The sequence below is a fragment of the Tursiops truncatus genome, chromosome 17 (assembly GCF_011762595.2).
Source record: "Tursiops truncatus isolate mTurTru1 chromosome 17, mTurTru1.mat.Y, whole genome shotgun sequence".
Taxonomy (NCBI): domain Eukaryota; kingdom Metazoa; phylum Chordata; class Mammalia; order Artiodactyla; family Delphinidae; genus Tursiops; species Tursiops truncatus.
In genome coordinates, this window is record NC_047050.1 from 45,112,236 (window position 1) to 45,132,864 (window position 20,629).

General features: G+C 38.6%; 1 protein-coding gene and 1 pseudogene across 8 annotated transcripts in view; both read right to left on the minus strand.

The window, feature by feature from the left end:
* Positions 1-20,629, minus strand: part of UBR5 (ubiquitin protein ligase E3 component n-recognin 5) — a 141,681-nt gene that overhangs the window by 25,380 nt on the left and 95,672 nt on the right. For all 8 annotated transcript variants that reach the window (XM_033843190.2, XM_033843194.2, XM_033843192.2 and 5 more), the window contains exons 29-40: positions 12,972-13,118; positions 12,756-12,874; positions 12,542-12,668; positions 12,326-12,455; positions 10,835-10,995; positions 10,475-10,714; positions 5,123-5,246; positions 4,390-4,501; positions 3,298-3,429; positions 2,671-2,928; positions 2,131-2,399; positions 1,747-1,958 (exon numbers count right to left, since the gene is read on the minus strand). In XM_033843190.2, coding sequence (XP_033699081.1) covers positions 1,747-1,958; positions 2,131-2,399; positions 2,671-2,928; positions 3,298-3,429; positions 4,390-4,501; positions 5,123-5,246; positions 10,475-10,714; positions 10,835-10,995; positions 12,326-12,455; positions 12,542-12,668; positions 12,756-12,874; positions 12,972-13,118 — 2,031 coding nt within the window. The remainder of the gene's footprint in view (positions 1-1,746; positions 1,959-2,130; positions 2,400-2,670; positions 2,929-3,297; positions 3,430-4,389; positions 4,502-5,122; positions 5,247-10,474; positions 10,715-10,834; positions 10,996-12,325; positions 12,456-12,541; positions 12,669-12,755; positions 12,875-12,971; positions 13,119-20,629) is intronic.
* LOC109548330 (peptidyl-prolyl cis-trans isomerase D pseudogene) lies at positions 5,255-8,375 on the minus strand (annotated as a pseudogene).

Sequence of the window (20,629 nt, forward strand, 5' to 3'; positions counted from 1 at the left end):
CACACTGGAAAACAGTCTGGCAGTTCCTCAAAAGGTTAAAGAGAGTTACCATATGATCCAGCAATTCTACAACTAGATATATACCCAAGATAATTGAAAACACATTATCTACACAAAAAACTGTACACAATCTGTTCATAGCAGCATTATTCATAATAGTCAAAAGGTGTAAACAACCCAAATGTCCATCAACTTATGAGTGGAAAAACAAAATGTGACATGGAATACTAGGAAATAATGTATTGATACATGCTAAACATGGATGAACCTTAAAACCATTATGCTAGGTAAAAGAAACCACATATTGTATGATTCCATTACATGAAATGTCCAGAATAGGCAAATCTATAGAGACAGAGAGTAAATCAGTGGTTGCTTAGGACTAGAAAGTAGGGGAAAACGGGAGGTGACTGCTAATAGGTATGGGGCTTCTTGTGGAAACGAATAAAACATTCTAATACTAATTGTGATGATCGTTGCACAGCATACTCAAAACTATGGAACGATATACTTTAAATAGGTGAACTGTATGGTATATGAACTACATCTCAATAAACCTATTATATTAGAGTGAGAGTGGGAGCAAGACAGAAAAGGGAACCCTATCACCAATGAAAATCTAGTATCAGAAATCTGTGTTCTTTGGCGTAGTGACTAGCCTAATGAAGACAAGGCCTGTGTCTACTGGTGGAGCAGGCTTCCTAGGACAGGAAAGCTGCTGCCTCTCAAGTCTTTATCTCTAATCCAGGTCTCTTTGCCAAGCATTCGATTTTGCATACTAAACATTTCCACTAAATCCTCTCCCAGTTCTCAACATGTTCAAAAGCAGGTATGTCCACTCTACTCCTTTAGATTTTTCTTTTAATTTTCGTATTAGTTATTCAGAATCTAAATTCAGAAGATGTAAATTCTGCCTCCTCCCCGGTCCATACCCCAACACGGCCCTAAGTTCTGTTTGTAATGATTTCAGCGCTCTCTCCTCACTGGCCCTTCACTGCCCTACTTCGGTGACTATTACTTCTCTTGTAGACTCCAACCATAGCCTTGTTAAATTTCCTAAGCAGTCTCCTAGACCCTTGTCTTTCCTCCATTTATGGTCCACCCAAAGTAGCAAGGTTGTTTAGCCTGAGCCAAAGCTAGAACCAAATTCTAGGACTTCAACTTCAGGGATGGGACATTTTCACTATATAGCACTGCCACTAATCTAGTTTCAATGTGTGGGCTAATTTCTAGTCCTGAAAAAGGTCATTTTGTAACTGAATAGAAAGAACACAATAAATACATAAACAAATATACTTTAATTATGATTCTACAGGAGGTAGAAAAAGAAATCTGATTTTAGAAACCAAAGAGCAGCTAGGTAATTACACAGACTTTCTCCTTCCCAAGTACAAAGTATATTCATATTTAATCATGGTCAAAATAAGTCTTTCTATGAATATATGCCTTTCAAGGGGGGAGGCCTGGGGAATGAGACAAGGCTGTAGACCAACTACTTCAAAAATGAGAAGAATTTAGTATCAGATTACTACAACATGAATGAATTTAAAAAAAATTTTTAAAAATAGCTTGGATTATAACTTATTTTGCTTCAACTACACAACAGTTTAAAAGAAGTAATGCAAGGCACGTATTTCCTCCTTTACAACAGAGTGAGGTCTTACGTAATAGCAATCAAAAAGCTCTAAACTTCTAGGCTATAACGGTTCTGTCTAAACATACAAGCATAAACAAAGAATTTCATACCGTCTGCCTTCAAGCGTTCGTAAACTAGCCTCTTCTCGTGCAGTCATCCTTTCTCTGCGAGCTGAGTTCTGAGAAGCATGAAGAGGATGATTGGGATGTCCCGGATCACCAGCAGATGCTAATGCAGAACCATAACGTAATTGAGCTTCAGTAGAATCCATAATACTGACCATCCAGTTCCAAGTGGGAATAAGCTTTTCTTCTACATAGTTCTACAAAGACCAAACTAAAACAGTTAAAACTATCCAGATAAAGTTAAGTTCGATAGAGTAGTATGATATAGACATTTAAGTACTTGTAACATTAATTCCCATTATACTGGAATTCTCATAACAGACAGCCAAAAAATATATTTGAATGAGTAACTTTGCAGTGGTTTCATACCTGTAAATTTACTGCATCTTGGTAAGTCAATTTCACAGCTGCTGGAATCTGAGAGTATACTAGGTGATTATACTTAGGAATAAGCCCCATCAAATCCGAGATTTGTCTGATGACAATGCTATAAGCCCTAGCTAAACTGCTTGCAGATGTTAAGTAGCTGCTGGCATTGCTAGCTTCCAAAGCAGCTGCTGCAGCTGCAGCACTCGTGCTGATGGTACCACTCCGGCGTAAGTTGGAAGGATCAATATAAATCAAACCTGCTGAACTTGCTATAAGGGAAAAAAAAAAGACAACCATAATAAGCTAATGTTAGTTGCTAACTGTGTTTCACTAACAGTGTATATATTTAAATTAAAAGATCAATTACATTAGTAAATGTGGTAAATGAGCATTTTCTTAAACCACACTAATTTTAGGGAAGGGAATTTTGTATTTGAACTCAGCAAAACAATGAAGAACTATTCTGAAATTATTTAATTTGTTCTCTAGAGGAACATGCATAATTTTTAAACCTTAGGAACACCAAGTTTACAGACTTGCCTGCTGGTGTGGATGTGCTAGAAGGGGCTGTGCTAGCCGCCCGCTGATGTTGGGTGTTGCGGACAGCCCACTGCATGGAACGGGGAGCTTGGGCAGCACCGTTGGCATGGGAGCTATTCGTGGTTCTCTCTAATGGCTCATCAAGCATAAAAGTCTCCTGTTCGATGTCGTCACTCTGACTACTGCTGCTATCAGAATCACTCGAGTCATTTGATTGCGAATCGTCTTCAGAAAAGAAGGCAGGAACACTGCTCGCACCTAAGTTTTTAATTTTTAAAACCAAAATCATTGTGAGTTTGTTGATATCTAAAATTACAGTGTACCCCCTCATTCAGGAAAATATACATATTAAACAGAATGCCAGACTGTATCCAATAGTCCAAAAACCCATCATTGAAATAGTTTAACTAGAACTCTTAAATGAACCTTAGAAATAATCCATTATTTAAAAACCAGAAAAGCAAAAAGTCATTGAAATAATAATCTTCTTCACTAATATCTATGGAGAAATGAAGTTAATAAAAGGGTTAGCTACCCCTGTGCATATTATACTGAGCACAGTTTAACCAATTCTACACACACAGCCTTAGTTATAAGCAAGAAAGTTGCTAAGAGAAGGTAACATACCTGCTTCTGAGCCAGCAGTTGCTGCAGTGACAACACTTCTACGCCCACTAGCATTATCTTGGTTGCTATGGTTACTTTCACTGTCACTTTCTGTTTCAGCTGCTGCTAACAAGTCCAGCTCCATGTCACTCCCTAGCAAATATATTTAAATAATAAGAAAAGGTAGAAACTCACTGGATCAAGTCAGGCTGATAAGCTAGAATATCGTAAGGGTGGGAACTGGGAGGGGTCGGGGGCCCCCGAAGAGAGAAGTGATAACTACTAGAGTATGCACGACTGCCTGCTTAGCAGAAGAATCACTAGGTAAATTATGGTACTCAGTAGACACAGATTCAAAATCTGGCCTGCATAGCCTTAGGTAAAAAATGTTAGGCAGGAGGACTCCAGCCAGTGGGCAGAGCTCTGGTAGCTCCAGTGCTCCATTTTCATCTGTTTTACATACTGGGATTCCAAGAGGGGAAGGTTAAACATGTGTATCCTTTGTACTTCACATAGACGTCAAAACATATTAAGTTATAAATTTTCAACATGTGCAGTTTATTTTATGTCAATTATACCTCAATAAAGCTGATCCCCAAAAGTCCATCCTATGGATACTAATAAGAATGGTTATGATGACTATGTAGCAAAAAGGCCGAAGTCAAAAAAACAAAGTAAAAAAAAACTTACACATACAATATCTAAAAGACATGCATGGGAATGGGGCAGTACAGGGGAGGACTGAAAGTAAAAATACAAACTGTTAGCATCTGGGTGGGATTATGGGTTATTTGTTTTCCTTTTCTCTGATTTTCAAATGTTATGTGGTTATGATTATTTTAATTTCTAAAAGCCTTTTAAGAAGAAAGTGTGAACCAAAAGGTAAAAGGAAAGAGGATAAATTATTTTCTACATGTAAATATATAAAAGTATATATATTTATGTTTACATATGTACATAGCTACCTCCTCAAATTCTGACATACTACAGAATCCCCTAGCAGAAATATGATGAACATTTCACTACACATCAATTACACTTTTCTCTCTATTAATATCTCTTAAAAGTACCCGACTTTCTCATACTGAATAATTTCTCAAATAACCTGCATACCGTCTTCATCATGCTCATCGTGTTGTCCCTCTGCCTCAGCATTCTCTTCCCCATGTTCTTCCTGTTCATCATGATGATCCTCTTCTCCAGCCACACCCTCCACCACCTCAACCTAAATCCAGATCTTATTTGTAGACAATCAAAGTACAAAATAAACCCACTTCTCTACCAGTACTCCTCCACAGCATTTAGTAAACTAAAATACAAAGATCCCTAACTATAGGGAATTGTAACACTAAGCAGTTTTCAAAATCTTCAGTTGCTAGTGATAATTTGGTATCAAAAATTATGCCCACATATCCCAAAGTTTATGATTACTGTCCATACACAGAACCTTAAAATTATAAAAATTGTATTGGGAGTATATTTTTTTTAAACTTCTGCAATTATAAAATTTATATAATATGCAGTACCCTGTCTACCTTCGAATACATTGCACAAAACTACTAAAAACTCTTTTAACATTGAGAATATCTTTTCCATGAACCCTTAAGTAGAACAAGTTTATGTTTCTAATTTTTTATTAGCCAGTAAATCAAGGATTACTAACATATTTTAAGATGTATAACCACAAATGAGAACATATAACAAAAGTCTAAAAGGTGGAAGCATATACATGTAAGCTATTATTACTAATAGTAGTTTATTAGCTATTAATAAACTTGTGACTACTTTCCCCTTCCCTCCCAAATAAAAGCCTCTCATCTACCACAATTAAAACAATTAAAACCACCTCTTCCACATCTGCCGAAACAATATCGTCCTGTTCTTCATCTCTGCCCCGAACAGGCTGTGACTGGCTGATGCGCCTCTGCTGTGGATTCCGGATGATGTAGGACGACTGAGATTGACTGGAGCTGTAAGGAATCAGGTTATGAGCATACTGCTGCCACACCTCTGATATACAGCTCAGACATTTATGCTTCTCAGTGTTACTCAATGTGATTCACTTGCTAGGATGCCGTTTTAAATCTGACCTAAAATTTCTTAGAAACCGACAATAATTAATCTATAGTATATCAGATAATATGAACCCCAAAGAAATCATTTTACCAGAGATTTAACTTACAAATCTCAGAATTGTTTTTACTTTTTAGTAAGTCATTTCAAATCTGTGTTAACGCACATACTTTTATGAGTCCTTCCCACTGAAGTATTTCTACGGGGAAAATTTTTCCTTTTCCACTGCTAAACCTTTCAACTTCCAAAGGCTCTGATAGCAGCATTCATCCACTAACGAAAGTGTGCTTATTACAAGTAACCTACTCTTTTTAAAAGACTTGACTGACATGACCTACTTTGCATCAGCTTATTAACCACTGACTTGCTGATGAGTATTGGGAAAAAAATAAGTTCAAAAGTATGATTTTAAAATAGAATCATAACAAAAGATGACTGGTGGCAAAAGTTTCACTTCCTTAAAAATGTGACTTGGAAACAGCCAAGTATGGACAGATGCCTCCGTTATAAAAGAGGAGAACCAGAGAATGCAGTTTAAAATGCAGGTCAGAGATCAGAAGATTGTTGTTTAATAACCCTGTGACCTAACTATTATACTTTATTTACAGATTAAGAAACACAGTCTAAAAGAGATGAAAGGACCTTAAGTGTTTACACTGATAGTGTTCTTTCCTCACCTCAGCAGCTCTGAGAAATGAGAATCAAACCAGTTACACGTGAAAAGTCAACTTAGACACTCTGCTTTCAAATAAACAGAAATCTGCTGTTTAATACTAGAAATTCAAGTAACTGGTAATTCAGAGACAGTGGATTGAAGAGGCTAAAAGAAAATCTTTAGAGATAACACATGGTAACTGGTCTTAATTCGGTGATCACTTTATAAAGTATAAATATATCAAATCACTGTGTTGTATACCCAAAACTAATATAATATATTAATATTTTTGAAAAAGGGAAAATATAAATAGATAAGGATATTTCCAAGCACTAGGATTTCAACATTCTCAATATTAAAAAATAAAAGTCAACATTATGTCAAGCCACGGTCAATGAGTATTTCTTCTTTAAAAAAACATCCTGGAACAAACATCCACAAGACCAATAGTGTTCTCAAAGTAGTTACTTTAAGAATTTATGAACTTAGTAGGTAGGTTACTGCCAATACACAGAACATACTATAACTCCCCATTTAGAAATGAGCTTCAGTTTTCTTCACACCATGATTTAATTTCTTCCCCACTTCCTGCCACAATGAAGCACCACAGTCCTGAAATCCAGTCTAACAGAAGTTGTTAAAATACTTTCAAGTTTTGGGGACTCCTATTTCCAGCAGTTTGCCAGATTGTGCAGAGAAATCCCTCTTGCTACGGAACACCTAAAAATACTAAATAAAATATTTAAACAAAAACAAAGCACAACTATCCTAGTGATAACGGTGCCACCATTTGCACCAGAGGTATCTGGCTGGTGTCTCTTAGGCTAGAGTTTCAGGAGCCATAGATTTCACAGGTAAAGGTCTGGGGTCTAAGCAAAATAGAAGTTATGTCATAGAAATCCCCTCTTTTGTCCCCCCCTCACATACATAAAGCCAAATATAAATCAAGAAAGAGCAACAGGTTTCAAGAGATTTACCTACATCAGCCATGGCTAGATGGGGACAGGAAAAAGTCTCTTCAGAGAACTTCTGATTACAAGACGGCACCTGTGAGAGTTTAGGACTGCAATTTGTGCTATGAAGTAGGGTGGGCTTCGGTGTTGGTTAATCCAATGCATCAACACTATCAGTAAGCACAAAGCAGCAATTTCTCTCTCTACTCTGCCATCTAATATACAGGGATATAGGAAAAAGGAAAATATCTATCTAGAATTACCTCCAAATATCTATAAACTTTAATAGCTGTGTGACGTTGAACAAATTATCTAAATGCTCTGAGCCTCAGTTTCCTCACTTCTGAAATTAGGATGATAGTGGGTATCTATTAGTTATTGGGAAAATTAAAAACAGATTTTAGATTAAATACTTAGATTAAATACATATATGATGCTTAAGAAAGTTCCTCAAGTTCATACTAAAATTTCAGTAACCGCTGTTATTATGAGACATGGTTCTCTTTTTCTTTTTTTTTTTAAAGTTTTCATCTATTTATTAAAACAAGATGTGTCTAGGAGTTTAAAATACACTGGACACCATTATCCTTTGTGAGTAATGCAGAGAGCCATTTAAAACAAAATCAACTTCACCATATTTTGTAACACTGGTCTATTAAGAGTGAATCCCTACCCATATTCCTAGACTGTAAACAATGGTAGAACACATTAGGGATCATACATAATAGACAAAACCCTTAAATTGTCTTATTTGCTTTATACAATCAATGCATATTTAAGCAAAACTGAATTCCTTATTAAGCAAACATTTTTGCATAAGCTGCCTTCTCTTTCTCTTTATCTTTCTGTGCCTTGATCTTTTGCTTGACTTTCAGCAATTCTGCCTGGATAGCTTTATCCTCTGGTGCTATCTCCTGAGCTTTCTTAAGATCAGCCAATGCTTGATCATATTTCTTTTAGTTCTTTCCATCCTTGGGCTCTACGGTACAGTGTTTCGGTATTTGCTGGATCTATTTCAAGGGCCTCCAAACAACTGTCAACTGCTCCCTGCCAATCGGACATCTTCAGTTTGCAAGCGCCGATATTCAGCACACAGCTCAAGCGACAGGCTGCAGCTTTGCTCTACCTGTGTTCTCAGTAGCAGCCTTCGAGCCTTCCACATACCTTAAAACTTTAGTGTATTTTTTAATGGCCGTCTCCCAGTTCTGGGATTTGAAAAAAGTATTTCCAATGTTTTTTAAGTCTTCCATTATTAGTAAAATTTTATCTAAATCTTTTAAATCTATGTCTGCATCCTCGGGGAAGTCTGGATGACTGTCACCAGATCCATCCTTTGGAAATATTCCCCAATCACTCCCTCCCTTCAGTTCTCCGCATTCTGCAATAACACACCATTTGGCAGGTAGAGTAGAAACAGATTAATTAATAAAGACAGAAGAGTTTTAAAGAGGTGGAGGGAAGCAACATAAAAAGCAAAGCTATTCAACTCAAGACTTTACACTCAATGGAGTGATATACACCAGCAGTCCCCAACCCCCAGGCCGAGCACCACTCCTGGTCCACGCGGCCTTTTAGGAACCGGGCCCGAACAGCAGGAGGGGGGCAGGGAGTAAGCAAAGCTTCATCTGGGGCTCCCCACTGCACGAATTACCGCCTGAACCATCCCCCCCAACCCCCACTACCAGTCCATAGAAAACCTGTCTTCCGCGAAACCGGTGCCTGGTGCCAGAAAGGTTGGGGACTGCTGATATACACCATCTACCATCCAAGATATGGGAAATCCCAAAGACTGGTCAAGTGTGTACTTTTTAAATACATTCTTGGAACACTGGTCAAAATACACCCTTATGAGGAGTGATTGTACTTTATTACAATGAAGGACTTATATCAACAGTTATAGAAAACATTAGCACTATTATCTCTTGATTATCATGAGACCTTCTGGGAAGACATCAGAGATCGGCCAAAGAACCAACCAAGAATGAAGAGGAAAGTTTAAGAGTGCACAGTATTTTAATAAAACGACTAAGAAGCAGGGCAAGCTGACAAAAAATCTTGAAAACAGTAGGAACAGGCTATGGGCATTGTTTATAGATGAGATGATCCCAAAATCTGTTCAACAGATAGAAATTTCTATGTTCTAGAACAAAACCAAGGGAAGGGTACAAAGAATTCACAAGGTGATACCACATAAGTAATTGGGGGGCTCCTCACAGGGGATCAGGATCAGAAGCATCACACGGAACACAGAGGGGTTCTGCTAGCATAATGAGATATGGTTTGGCAAGTCTGAAAACATATAGCTCGATTTATTACAGTTTTCAGCAAATCCTGGAAGTATATCAGTGACAAGGCTACCACTGGAGAACTTTTATAGACAAACCTGGACTTTAGATTCCAGGGTGTCCTAGGAAACCAGACAATAAAGGCAAAGTTGGGATACATACTGGCATATGGAGTAATAATGAGAATAATGAGAGAGAGCACTCAACAACAACACAGATGAAAACCAAAGAACAAGTCTTGGGAAATGGCCCAAATACTAAAGAAGGGCTTTATTAACACACAGTTGTTTTCCAGAAAAGAGGAATAAGGGTCTTCAGCTCCAAAAGATCCTTATTAAAACACTAGTAACACATGCACACAGTAACAAAATCAGACTTGAGAAAACCAAATAAAATAAACAAATATTTGCAAAAGATCTCTAAAACCTTGCAACTCAGAAGTGTGGCCCCTAAAGCAGAAGTATTGGCACTGTCCTACCTGAAAGTTCCTAAGAAATACAGAATCTCAGGCCCCACACAGACCTCCAGAATCAGCTTCTGCATTTAAATAAGATACCCAAGTGATTTGCATGCATATTAAAATTTGAGAAGCACTGTGATAAAAGACACCAGAACATTTTAGTTTCTAAACATTCTGACTCAGCAAACTTAGAGCCTAGTTAGGGAAACTATCAAACAAACGGAAAAATGAGATTTAAGAATAAGTAATCTTATAACTAGAAACATTTTTATTGAATTGTTTTAGCCTTATCCTATATAATATGGTTGTAGAGAATATTTTTAAATGCCACCATTCTGGTTGTTTATTTACATTATATAGTAACAAGCTGCCCCCTAACCCAAGGCTTTGGACACAGAGAAAGTTAACAAGGCTTTTCATTCTTCAACTTGGCCTTATAGCAGGCTATATTTAAAGGTAAGAAAAGCCAGAAAGTAATGAAGTACAGAAGTCTAAAGTAAACTTTCTTACCAGATTACTTTACTGGCATAATAAAAATAGTGCTTTTCCAAACAAACAAAAACCCCACAACTACAGATCTATTACTTTAGATGTGTAGACACATGTAGTTTTTAAAGTGCTTTTCACATGTTCCAAACTAAGTAAAATCTTTACCATTGGTTACACAAATGATCCTGTACAGGACCTGAGTGCTTATGCAAAAGTTTTAGTAACATTTGTGACATTTCCAGAGAAAGAATTAATCAGAATCTGTTACCAGACAGAAATTTACCTGCTAGACTGATCAGATGATGGTCTTGGTGGCAGTGGTTCCACTGAAAATAATTCCTCGCTGCCTTGCATGGCATCTATGCTGGTACTTGCCAGCGTAAAAGGTGCAGTTGGACGAGCAATACCCATTCTGACAGGAACAATCAGTGACTCTGCTACATTGCACAATTCTTCTACTGCGTAAGGTAACAGTGCTTGGAATACACGCTTACATTTTCCAATTGGTTGTGGAATAAAGTTGCTAGAGCAAAAAGGGAAATACAGGAATCTTCTGAATCCTTTCATATACAAAATTTTATCACTATCACAAAAAAATGTGAGCAAAATTATATAGAAGCCAAAATAAAAAAGAATGTCTTACTTTTTCTTTTTAGATGAAGCCATTTCCACACTAAGGATGACGAAAACTCTTGCAACTGATCGCAAAAACCTCATTGTTACAGCAATAGCTTCTTCTCTACGTCCCGGTGTGTATTTGTTTTGGAGTTCTTTCACTAGTGTACCTAGTAGAGTATCTAAAAGCTTTAAAAATAGTAATCCACTCTATTAATGTTGAGACATCTCCTAAGATGTTTAGACATTCATAAAGGAAAAAGTTCTAACACTTTTTCGCTATTAACATTTCATAATAAAAACATCAAAATATATTTAACCAAAACAATTACAATGTCAGTGATTAATTTATGCCACATACCCACCACCACTACGCTTGACCTACAGTGGTTCTCAAATGTCTGATTTCTTGTTTTTTAGTCTCAAACTCCTATGAATATCAATTACTATTTAGCAGAACAAAACCTAATATATCAAATCAGAGAAAGAATATATTTCACTCAGTACAGGGTACTTACCAAAACATCAGAGTAGACTCAAATATTTACATTAATATATTCATAATCCCATCCCTCTCACTTAACCATTATTACTTTCTAGTCGCATTTCTACACATGGTGTATCATAAAGTTATTAATTACAGAGAACACCCAATTCCACATTGTTTTCCCTGTTGTTTTTTAAATGTTACTTAAAATAACCTTTATTTTTAAATCACTGCATTACATTTCAGTAAGTGGTTGACTTGAGTCAATAGTCCTCTATTATCGGATCCATAAAAGTATTTGTTTTTCAATTTTGTATTATGCTGTGACACAATCTTTTTCTTTCCCATATTGTAGATTATTTCTTTATGAAAACTTCTGAGGGCAATGTTAGTTTTATGGTTCTTGACACTGACAAGTTGTTTTCCAAAGGAGTACCAAATGCAATGCCACCTCATCAGTGTCCAAGTCTCATCAGCACTGGGTTTTATAGTTTATATTCTTTTCTAATTTCACAGCAAAAAGATATTTAAAAAAAATTCACACTGAGTTACTATTAATCTTGAACACTGCTTCATACATTTTTATACTGGTTTTTTTTTTTTTTTTGCGGTACTAGGGCCTCTCACTGTTGTGGCCTCTCCCGTTGCGGAGCACAGGCTCCAGGCGCGCAGGCTCAGCGGCCATGGCTCACGGGCCCAGCCGCTCCGCGGCATGTGGGATCTTCCCGGACCAGGGCACGAACCCGTGTCCCCTGCATCGGCAGGCGGACTCTCAACCACTGTGCCACCAGGGAAGCCCTATACTGTTGTATTTTTAATACACTCTAGGATTTTTATTTAGAATGAAAGAAGGAGCTTTCATTGATTGATCTAAAATGAGAAATTTAAATCACCCCCAAAATTCCATTCCCCTTAATGCACTATTTAATTAGAGCTTACTGGTACTTGGGAGCTTGATTAGTAAAATTATGGGAAACTACGTAAAAAAACATCCTTTTCATGTGCTTGTAAATAATTATTCAAAGGACTTACCAAAATATCTGCTGTACACTTGACTATAAGGCAGTGAGTGAAACAGTCCAACCGAATTGTGCCACTTTGCTGATTGAGGTATACTTGCTCTTCTGGCAAAAGATGGCCTATCCTGCTGCTGGCACTGAGACTTGAGGGGAAAGAAAGAATGCACTGTAATCGCCTACACTAACATGGGAAATAAATAACTCTAAAAAAATGTTAATGAATACATACGGGTCTTTATTCTCCTGTGACCCAAACATAATCATAGATTTCAAAGCATTCCAGTCCTGTAGAACACGCTCCAAGGCAAGCTGGGCAAATCTGGGGGGTTCTAAGTCATGATCAGGCATATCTGAATCTAAAAAGAAAAAGAAAAGAAATAGTGGGTAAGGCAGAAATAAACATACCGCTTTTCCTATATGTCATAACTGTCAAATTAACTCACCTTCAGGATTGGCTGTTTTTCGGTTACGATCCTCCCTGATTCGAGGAGGTCTGTACTGGCAGTGCTCTACTGTCTGCCTCGCAACTGTCTGCACTAAAAAGAGTAAGAGGTGCTCTCCCCTGCAAAACAGCACATTGTTATGCGGAGGAGGAGAGGCTACTTACCTATGCTGTGCTTTTACAACTCAATTTATGTCCTAAAAATCCCACTACTTGCCTGCTATTTGGCAGAGTGACCAAATTAGTAGCAGTGAGCAGGCGATAAAGTAGATCGAGCCGAGCAGATTTCTGTCCAGCAATCAGAGTTTTACATTTACACTTCTCCCAGCAATCACAATAGGCTGTTGGTGATGTCCGTTTGAGTCTAGAAAGAATTCATACACAAGTACAAAAACAAAAATTTTTTTTAAAATACAAAGGTCTATATTGAAATTACAGAGGCGTAACTCATTAAAACTCAACAGAACCCTTGTTAACTTTTAAATGCAAAGTGTAACTGTTCACGCAACAAATAGGATTACTTTAGTGGTGTAAAGTCTGTAAAGCAACATATGAGAAGAGGTATCTTAACTGTCTTGTCAAACACCACTGTAGCATCTAGCACAGTGAGTACACCTAGTAAGCATTCAGTAAGTAAGGTGATTCTCACTTTCAGATATTTAAAACAAGGAAGACAAACTTATTAGCCAAAATTCAAGATGGCGGAGGAGTATGACGTGGAGATCACCTTCCTCCCCACAAATACGTCAGAAATACATCTACATGTGGAACAAAGCCTACAGAACACCTACTGAACGCTGGCAGAAGACCTCAGACCTCCCAAAAGGCAAGAAACCCCCCACGTACCTGGGTAGGGCAAAAGAGAAAAGGAAAAACAGAGACAAAAGGATAGGGACGGGACCGGCACCAGTGGGAGGGAGCTGTGAAGGAGGAAAGGTTTCCACACACTAGGAATTAACGGGCAGAGACGGGGCTGGGGGGTGGCGGAGGGAGAAAGCTTCAGAGCCATGGAGGAGAGCGCATCAACAGGGGTGTGGAGGGCAAAGGGGATTCCCTCACAGAGGATTGGTGCCGACCAGCACTCACCAGCCTGAGAGGCTTGTGTGCTAAGCCGCCGGGGCGGGCGGGGGCTGGGAGCTGAGGTTCAAGCTTCAGAGGTCAGATCCCAGGGAGAGGACTGGGGTTGGCAGCGTGACCACAGCCTGAAGGGGGCTAGTGCGACACAGCTAGCCGGGAGGGAGTCCGGGAAAAAGGCTGGAACTGCCTAAGAGGCAAGAGACCATTGTTTCGTGGTGCGAGAGGAGAGGGGATTCAGAGCACCGCCTAAACAAGCTTCAGAGAAGGGCACGAACCGCGGCTATCACCGCAGACCCCAGAGAAGGGCATGGGACGCTAAGGCTGCTGCTGCCGCCACCAAGGAGCCTGTGTGCGAGCACAGGTCACTATCCACACCTCCCCTCCCGGGAACCTGTGCAACTCGCCACTGCCAGGGTCCCGTGATCCAGGGACAACTTCCCTGGGAGAACACACGGCACACCTCAGGCTGTTACAACGTCACCCTGGCCTCTGCCGCCACAGGCTCGCCCAGCATTCTGTACCCTTCCCTTCCCCCAGACTGAGTGAGCCGGAGCCCCCTAATCAGCTGCTCCTTTTACCCCGTCCTATCTGGGTGGGGAACAGATGCCCTCAGGCGACCTACAGGCAGAGGCAGAGCCAAATCCAAAGCTGAACCCCAGGAGCTGCACGAAAAAAAGTAGAGAAAGGGAAATCTCTCCCAGCAGCCTCAGGAGCAGCAGATTAAATCTCCACAGTCAACTTGATGAACCCTGCATTTCTGGAATACCTGAATAGAAAACGAATCATCCCAAATTGAGGCGGTGGACTTTGGAAGCAACGATATATATATTTTTTTCCCTTTTTTCTCTTTTTGTGAGTGTATATGTGTATGCACCTTTGTTTGATTTTGTCTGTATAGCTTTGCTTTTACCATTTGTCCTAGGGTTCTGTCCGTTTTTGGGTTTTTTTTGGTATAGTTTTTAGCACTTGTTATCGTTGGTGGATTTGGTTTTTGGTTTGGTTGCTCTCTTCTTTCTTTCAATTACTTTTAAATTTTTTTCTTTTTAATAATTTTTTAAATTAATAACTTTATTTTTTTCTTTTTTTTTCTCCCTTTTCTTCTGAGCCATGGGGCTGATAGGGTCTTTGTGCTCCAGCCGGGTATCAGGCCTGTGCCTCTGAGGTGGGAGAGCCGAGTTCCACCAGAGACCTCCCAGTTCCACGTAATATCAAACAGCAAAAGCTCTCCCACAGAACGCCATCTCAACACTGAGACCCAGCTCCACCCAACGACCAGCAAGCCACAGTGCTTGACACCCTATGCCAAACAACTAGCAAGACAGGAACACAACCCCACCCATTAGCAGAGACGCTGCCTAAAATCATAATAAGGTCACAGACACCCTAAAACACACCACCAGACGTGGTCCTGCCCACCAGAAAGATAACATGCAGCCTCATCTTCCAGAACACAGGCACCAGTGTCCTTGACCAGGAAGCCTACACAACCCACGGAACCAACCTTAGCCACTGGGGGCCGACAACAAAAACAATGGGAACTACGAAACTGCAGCCTGTGAAAAGGAGACCCCAAACACATTAAGCTAAGCAAAATGAGAAGACAGAGAAACACACAGCAGATGAAGGAGCAAGGTAAAAACCCACCAGACCAAACAAATGAAGAGGAAACAGGCAGTCTACCTGAAAAAGAATTCAAAATAATGATAGTAAAGATGATCTGAAATCTTGGAAATAGAATGGAGAAAATACAAGAAACATTTAACAAGAACCTAGAAGACCTTAAGAGCAAACAAACAATGATGAACAACACAAAATATGAAATTAAAAATTCTCTAGAAGTAATCAATAGCAGAATAACTGAGGTAGAAGAACAGATAAGTGACCTGGAAGATAAAATAGTGGAAATAACTACTGCAGAGCAGAATAAAGAAAAAAGAATGAAAAGATTTGAGGACAGTCTCAGAGACCCCTGGGACATTAAACACACCAACATTCGAATTATAGGGACTTCTTCCCAGAAGAAGAAAAGAAAAGAAAGGGACTGAGAAAGTATTTGAAGAGATTACAGTTAAAAACCTCCCTAATATGGGAAAGGAAATAGTCAATCAAGTCCAGGAAGCGCAGAGTTCCATACATGAAAAATCCAAGGAGAAACACGCCAAGACAAATATTAATCAAGCCATCAAAAATTAAATACAAGGAAAAAATGTTAAAAGCAGCAAGGGAAAAGCAACAAATAACATACAAGGTAAATCCCGTAAGGTTAACAGCTGATCTTTCAGCAGAAACTCTGCAAGCCAGAAGGGAGTGGCAGGACATAGTTTAAGTGATGAAAGGGAAAAACCTACAACCAAGATTACTCTACCCAGCAAGGATCTCATTCAGATTTGATGGAGAAATTTAAAACCTTTACAGACAAGCAAAAGCTAAGAGAAGTCAGCACCACCAAACCAGCTTTACAACAAATGCTAAAGGAACTTCTCTAGGAAGGAAACACAAGAGAAGGAAAAGACCTACAATAACAAACCCAAAACAATTAAGAAAATGGTAATAGAAACAGATATATTGATAACTACCTTAAATGTAAATGGATTAAATGCTCCAATGAAAAGACATAGACTGCATGAATGGATACAAAAACAAGACCCGTATATGTCTATGAGAGACCCACTTCAGACCTAGTGACACATACAGACTGAAAGTGAGGGGATGGAAAAAGATATTCCATGCAAATGGAAATCAAAAGAAAACTGGAGTAGCAATTCTCATATCAGACAAAACTGACTTTAAAATACAAACTATTGGGCTTCCCTGGTGGCGCAGTGGTTGAGAATCTGCCTGCCAATCCAGGCGACATGGGTTCGAGCCCTGGTCTGGGAAGATCCCACATGCCACGGAGCAACTAGCCCCCTGAGCCACAACTACTGAGCCTGCACGTCTGGAGCTTGTGCTCCGCAACAACAGAGGCCTCGACAGTGAGAGGCCCGCGCACCGCGATGAAGAGTGGCCCCCGCTCGCCACAACTAGGGAAAGCCCTTGCACAGAAACGAAGACCCAACACAGCCAAAAATAAAGAAAGAAAGAGGCTTTTATTTAAAAAAATAAAAAATAAAATAAAATAAAATTGAAAAAATACAGACTATTATAAGAGACAAGGACACTACATAATGATCAAGGGCTCAATCCAAGAAGAAGATATAACAATTGTAAATATTTATGCACCCAACATAGGAACACCTCAATACATAAGGCAAATGCTAACAGCCATAAAAGGGGAAATCGACAGTAACACAATCCTAGTAGGGGACTTTAACACCCCACTTTCACCAATGGACAGATCATCCAAAATGAAAATAAATAAGGAAACACAAGCTTTAAATGGCACATTAAACAAGATGGACTTAATTGATATTTATAGGACATTCCATCCAAAAACAACAGAATACACTTTCTTCTCAAGTGCTCATGGAACATTCTCCAGGACAGATCATATCTTGGGTCACAAATCATGCCTTGGTAAATTTATGAAAATTGAAATCATATCAAGTATCTTTTCCAACCACAACACTATGAGACTAGGTATCAATTACAGGAAAAAAATCTGTAAAAAATAAAAACACATGGAGGCTAACCAATACACTACTAACCAAGAGATCACTGAAGAAATCAAAGAGGAAATCAAAAAATACCTAGAAAAAACTGACAATGAAAACACAATGACCCAAAACCTATGGGATGCAGCAAAAGCAGTTCTGAGAGGGACGTTTATAGCAATACAATCCTACCTCAAGAAACATCTCAAATAAACAACCTAACCTTACACCTAAAGCAATTAGAGAAAGAACAACAACAAAAAAAAACCCCCAAATTTAGCAGAAGGAAAGAAATCATAAAGATCAGATCAGAAATAAATGAAAAAGAAATCAAGGAAACAATAGCAAAGATCAATAAAACTAAAAGCTGGTCCTTAGAGAAGATAAAATTGATAAACCGTTAGCCAGACTCATCACAAAAAAACGGGAGAAGACTCAAATCAATAGAATTAGAAAAGAAAAATGAGAAGTAAAAACTGACACTGCAGCAATACAAAGGATCATGAGAGATGACTACAAGCAACTATATGCCAATAAAATGGACAACCTTGAAGAAAAGGACATATTCTTAGAAAAGCATAAACTTCCAAGACTGAACCAGGAAGAAATAGAAAATATAAACAGACCAATCACAAGCACTGAAATTGAGACTGTGATTTAAAATCTTCCAACAAACAAAAGTCCAGTACCAGATGGCTTCACAGGCGAATTCTACCAAACATTTAGAGAAGAGCTAACACCAATCCTTCTCAAAATCTTCCAAGATACAGCAGAGGGAGGAATACTCCCCAACTCATTCTACGAGGCCACCATCACCCTGATACCAAAACCAGACAAAGATGTCACAAAGAAAGAAAACTACAGGCCAGTATCACTGATGAACATAGATGCAAAAATCCTCAACAAAATACTAGCAAACAGAATCCACTAAAAGGATTATATACCATGATCAAGTGGGGTTTATCCCACAAATGCAAGGATTCTTCATTATATGCAAGCCAATCAATGTGACAAAACATATTAAAAATTGAAGAATAAAAACCATATGATAATCTCAACAGATGCAGAAAAAGCTTTTGACAAAATTCAACACTCATTTATGATAAAACCCACCCACTAAGTAGGCATAGAGGGAACTTACCTCAACATAATAAAGGCCATATATGACAAACCTACAGCCAACATTGCTCTCAATGGTGAAAAACTGAAACAGTATCCTCTAAGATCATGAACAAGACAAGGTTGTCCACTCTCACCACTATTATTCAACATAGTTCTGGAAGTTTTAGCCACAGCAATCAAAGAAAAAGAAATAAAGGAATCCAAATCGGAGAAGAAAAAGTAAAACTCTCACTGCAGATGACATGATACTATACATAGAGAATCCTAAAGGTGCTACCAGAAAACTACTAGAGCTAATCAATGAATCTGGTAAAGTAGCAGGATACAAAATTACTTCACAGAAATCTCTTGCATTCCTATACACTAATGATGAAAAATCTGAAAGAGAAATTAAGGAAACACTCCCATTTACCACTGCAACAGAAAGAATAAAATACCTAGGAATAAAGCTACCTAAGGAGACAAAAGACCTGTATGCAGAAAACTACTAAGACACTGATGAAAGAAATTAAAGGTAATACAAACAGATGGAGAGATATACCATGTTCTTGGATTGGAAGAATCAACACTGTGAAAATGACTATACTACCCAAAGCAATCTACAGATTCAATGCAATCCCTATCAAACTACCAATGGCATTTTTCACAGAACTAGAACGAAAATTTCACAATCTGTATGGAAACACAAAAGACCCCATATATAGCCAATGCAATCTTGAGAAAGAAAAATGGAGCTGGAGGAATCAGGCTCCCAGACTTCAGACTATACTACAAAGCTACAGCAATCAAGACAGTATGGTACTGGCACAAAAACAGAAATATAGATCAATGGAACAGGATAGAAAGCCCAGAGATAAACCCATGCACATATGGTCACCTTATTTTTGATAAAGGAGACAAGAATATACAATGGAGAAAAGACAGCCTCTTCAATAGGTGGTGCTGGGAAAACTGGATAGCTAAATGTAAAAGAATGAAATTATAACACTCCCTAACACCATACACAAAAATAAACTCAAAATGGATTAAAGACCTAAATGTAAGGCCAGAAACTATCAAACTCTTAGAGGAAAACATAGGCAGAACACTCTATGACATAAATCACAGCAAGATCCTTTCTGACCCACCTCCTGGAGAAATGGAAATAAAAATAAACAAATGGGACCTAATGAAACTTCAAAGCTTTTGCACAGCAAAGGAAACCATAAACAAGACGAAAAGACAATTGTCAGAATGCGAGAAAATATTTGCAAATGAAGCAACTGATAAAGGATTAATCTCCAAACTTTACAAGCAGCTCATGCAGCTCAATATCAAAAAAACAAACAACCCAATCCAAAAACGGGCAGAAGACCTAAATAGACATTTCTCCAAAGAAGATATACAGATTGCCAACAAACACATGAAAGAATGCTCAACATCACTAATCATCAGAGAAATGCAAATCAAAACTACGATGAGGTATCACCTCACACCAGTCAGAATGGCCATCATCATAAAATCTTCAAACAATAAATGCTGGAGAGGGTGTGGAGAAAAGGGAACCCTCTTGCACTGCTGGTGGAAATGTAAACTGATTCAGCCACTGTGGAGAACAGTATGGAGTTTCCTTAAAAAACTAAAAATAGAACTACCATATGACCCAGCAATCCCACTACTGGGCATATTCCCTGAGAAAACCATAATTCAAAACGAGTCATGTACCACAATGTTCACTGCTGCTCTATTTACAATAGCCAAGACATGGAAGCAACCTAAGTGTCCATCAACAGATGAATGGATAAAGAAGATGTGGCACATATATACAATGGAATACTACTCAGCCAGAAAAAGAAACGAAGTTGAGTTATGTGTAGTGAGGTGGATGGACCTAGAGTCTGTCATACAGAGTGAAGTAAGGCAGAAAGAGAAAAACAAATACCGTATGCTAACACATATATATGGAATCTAAAGAAAAAATAAAGGTTCTGAAGAACCTAGGGGCAGGACAGGAATAAAGACCCAGACGTACAGAACGGACTTGAGGACACAGGGAGGGGGAAGAGTAAGCTGGGACGAAGTGAGAGAGTGGCACGGACACATA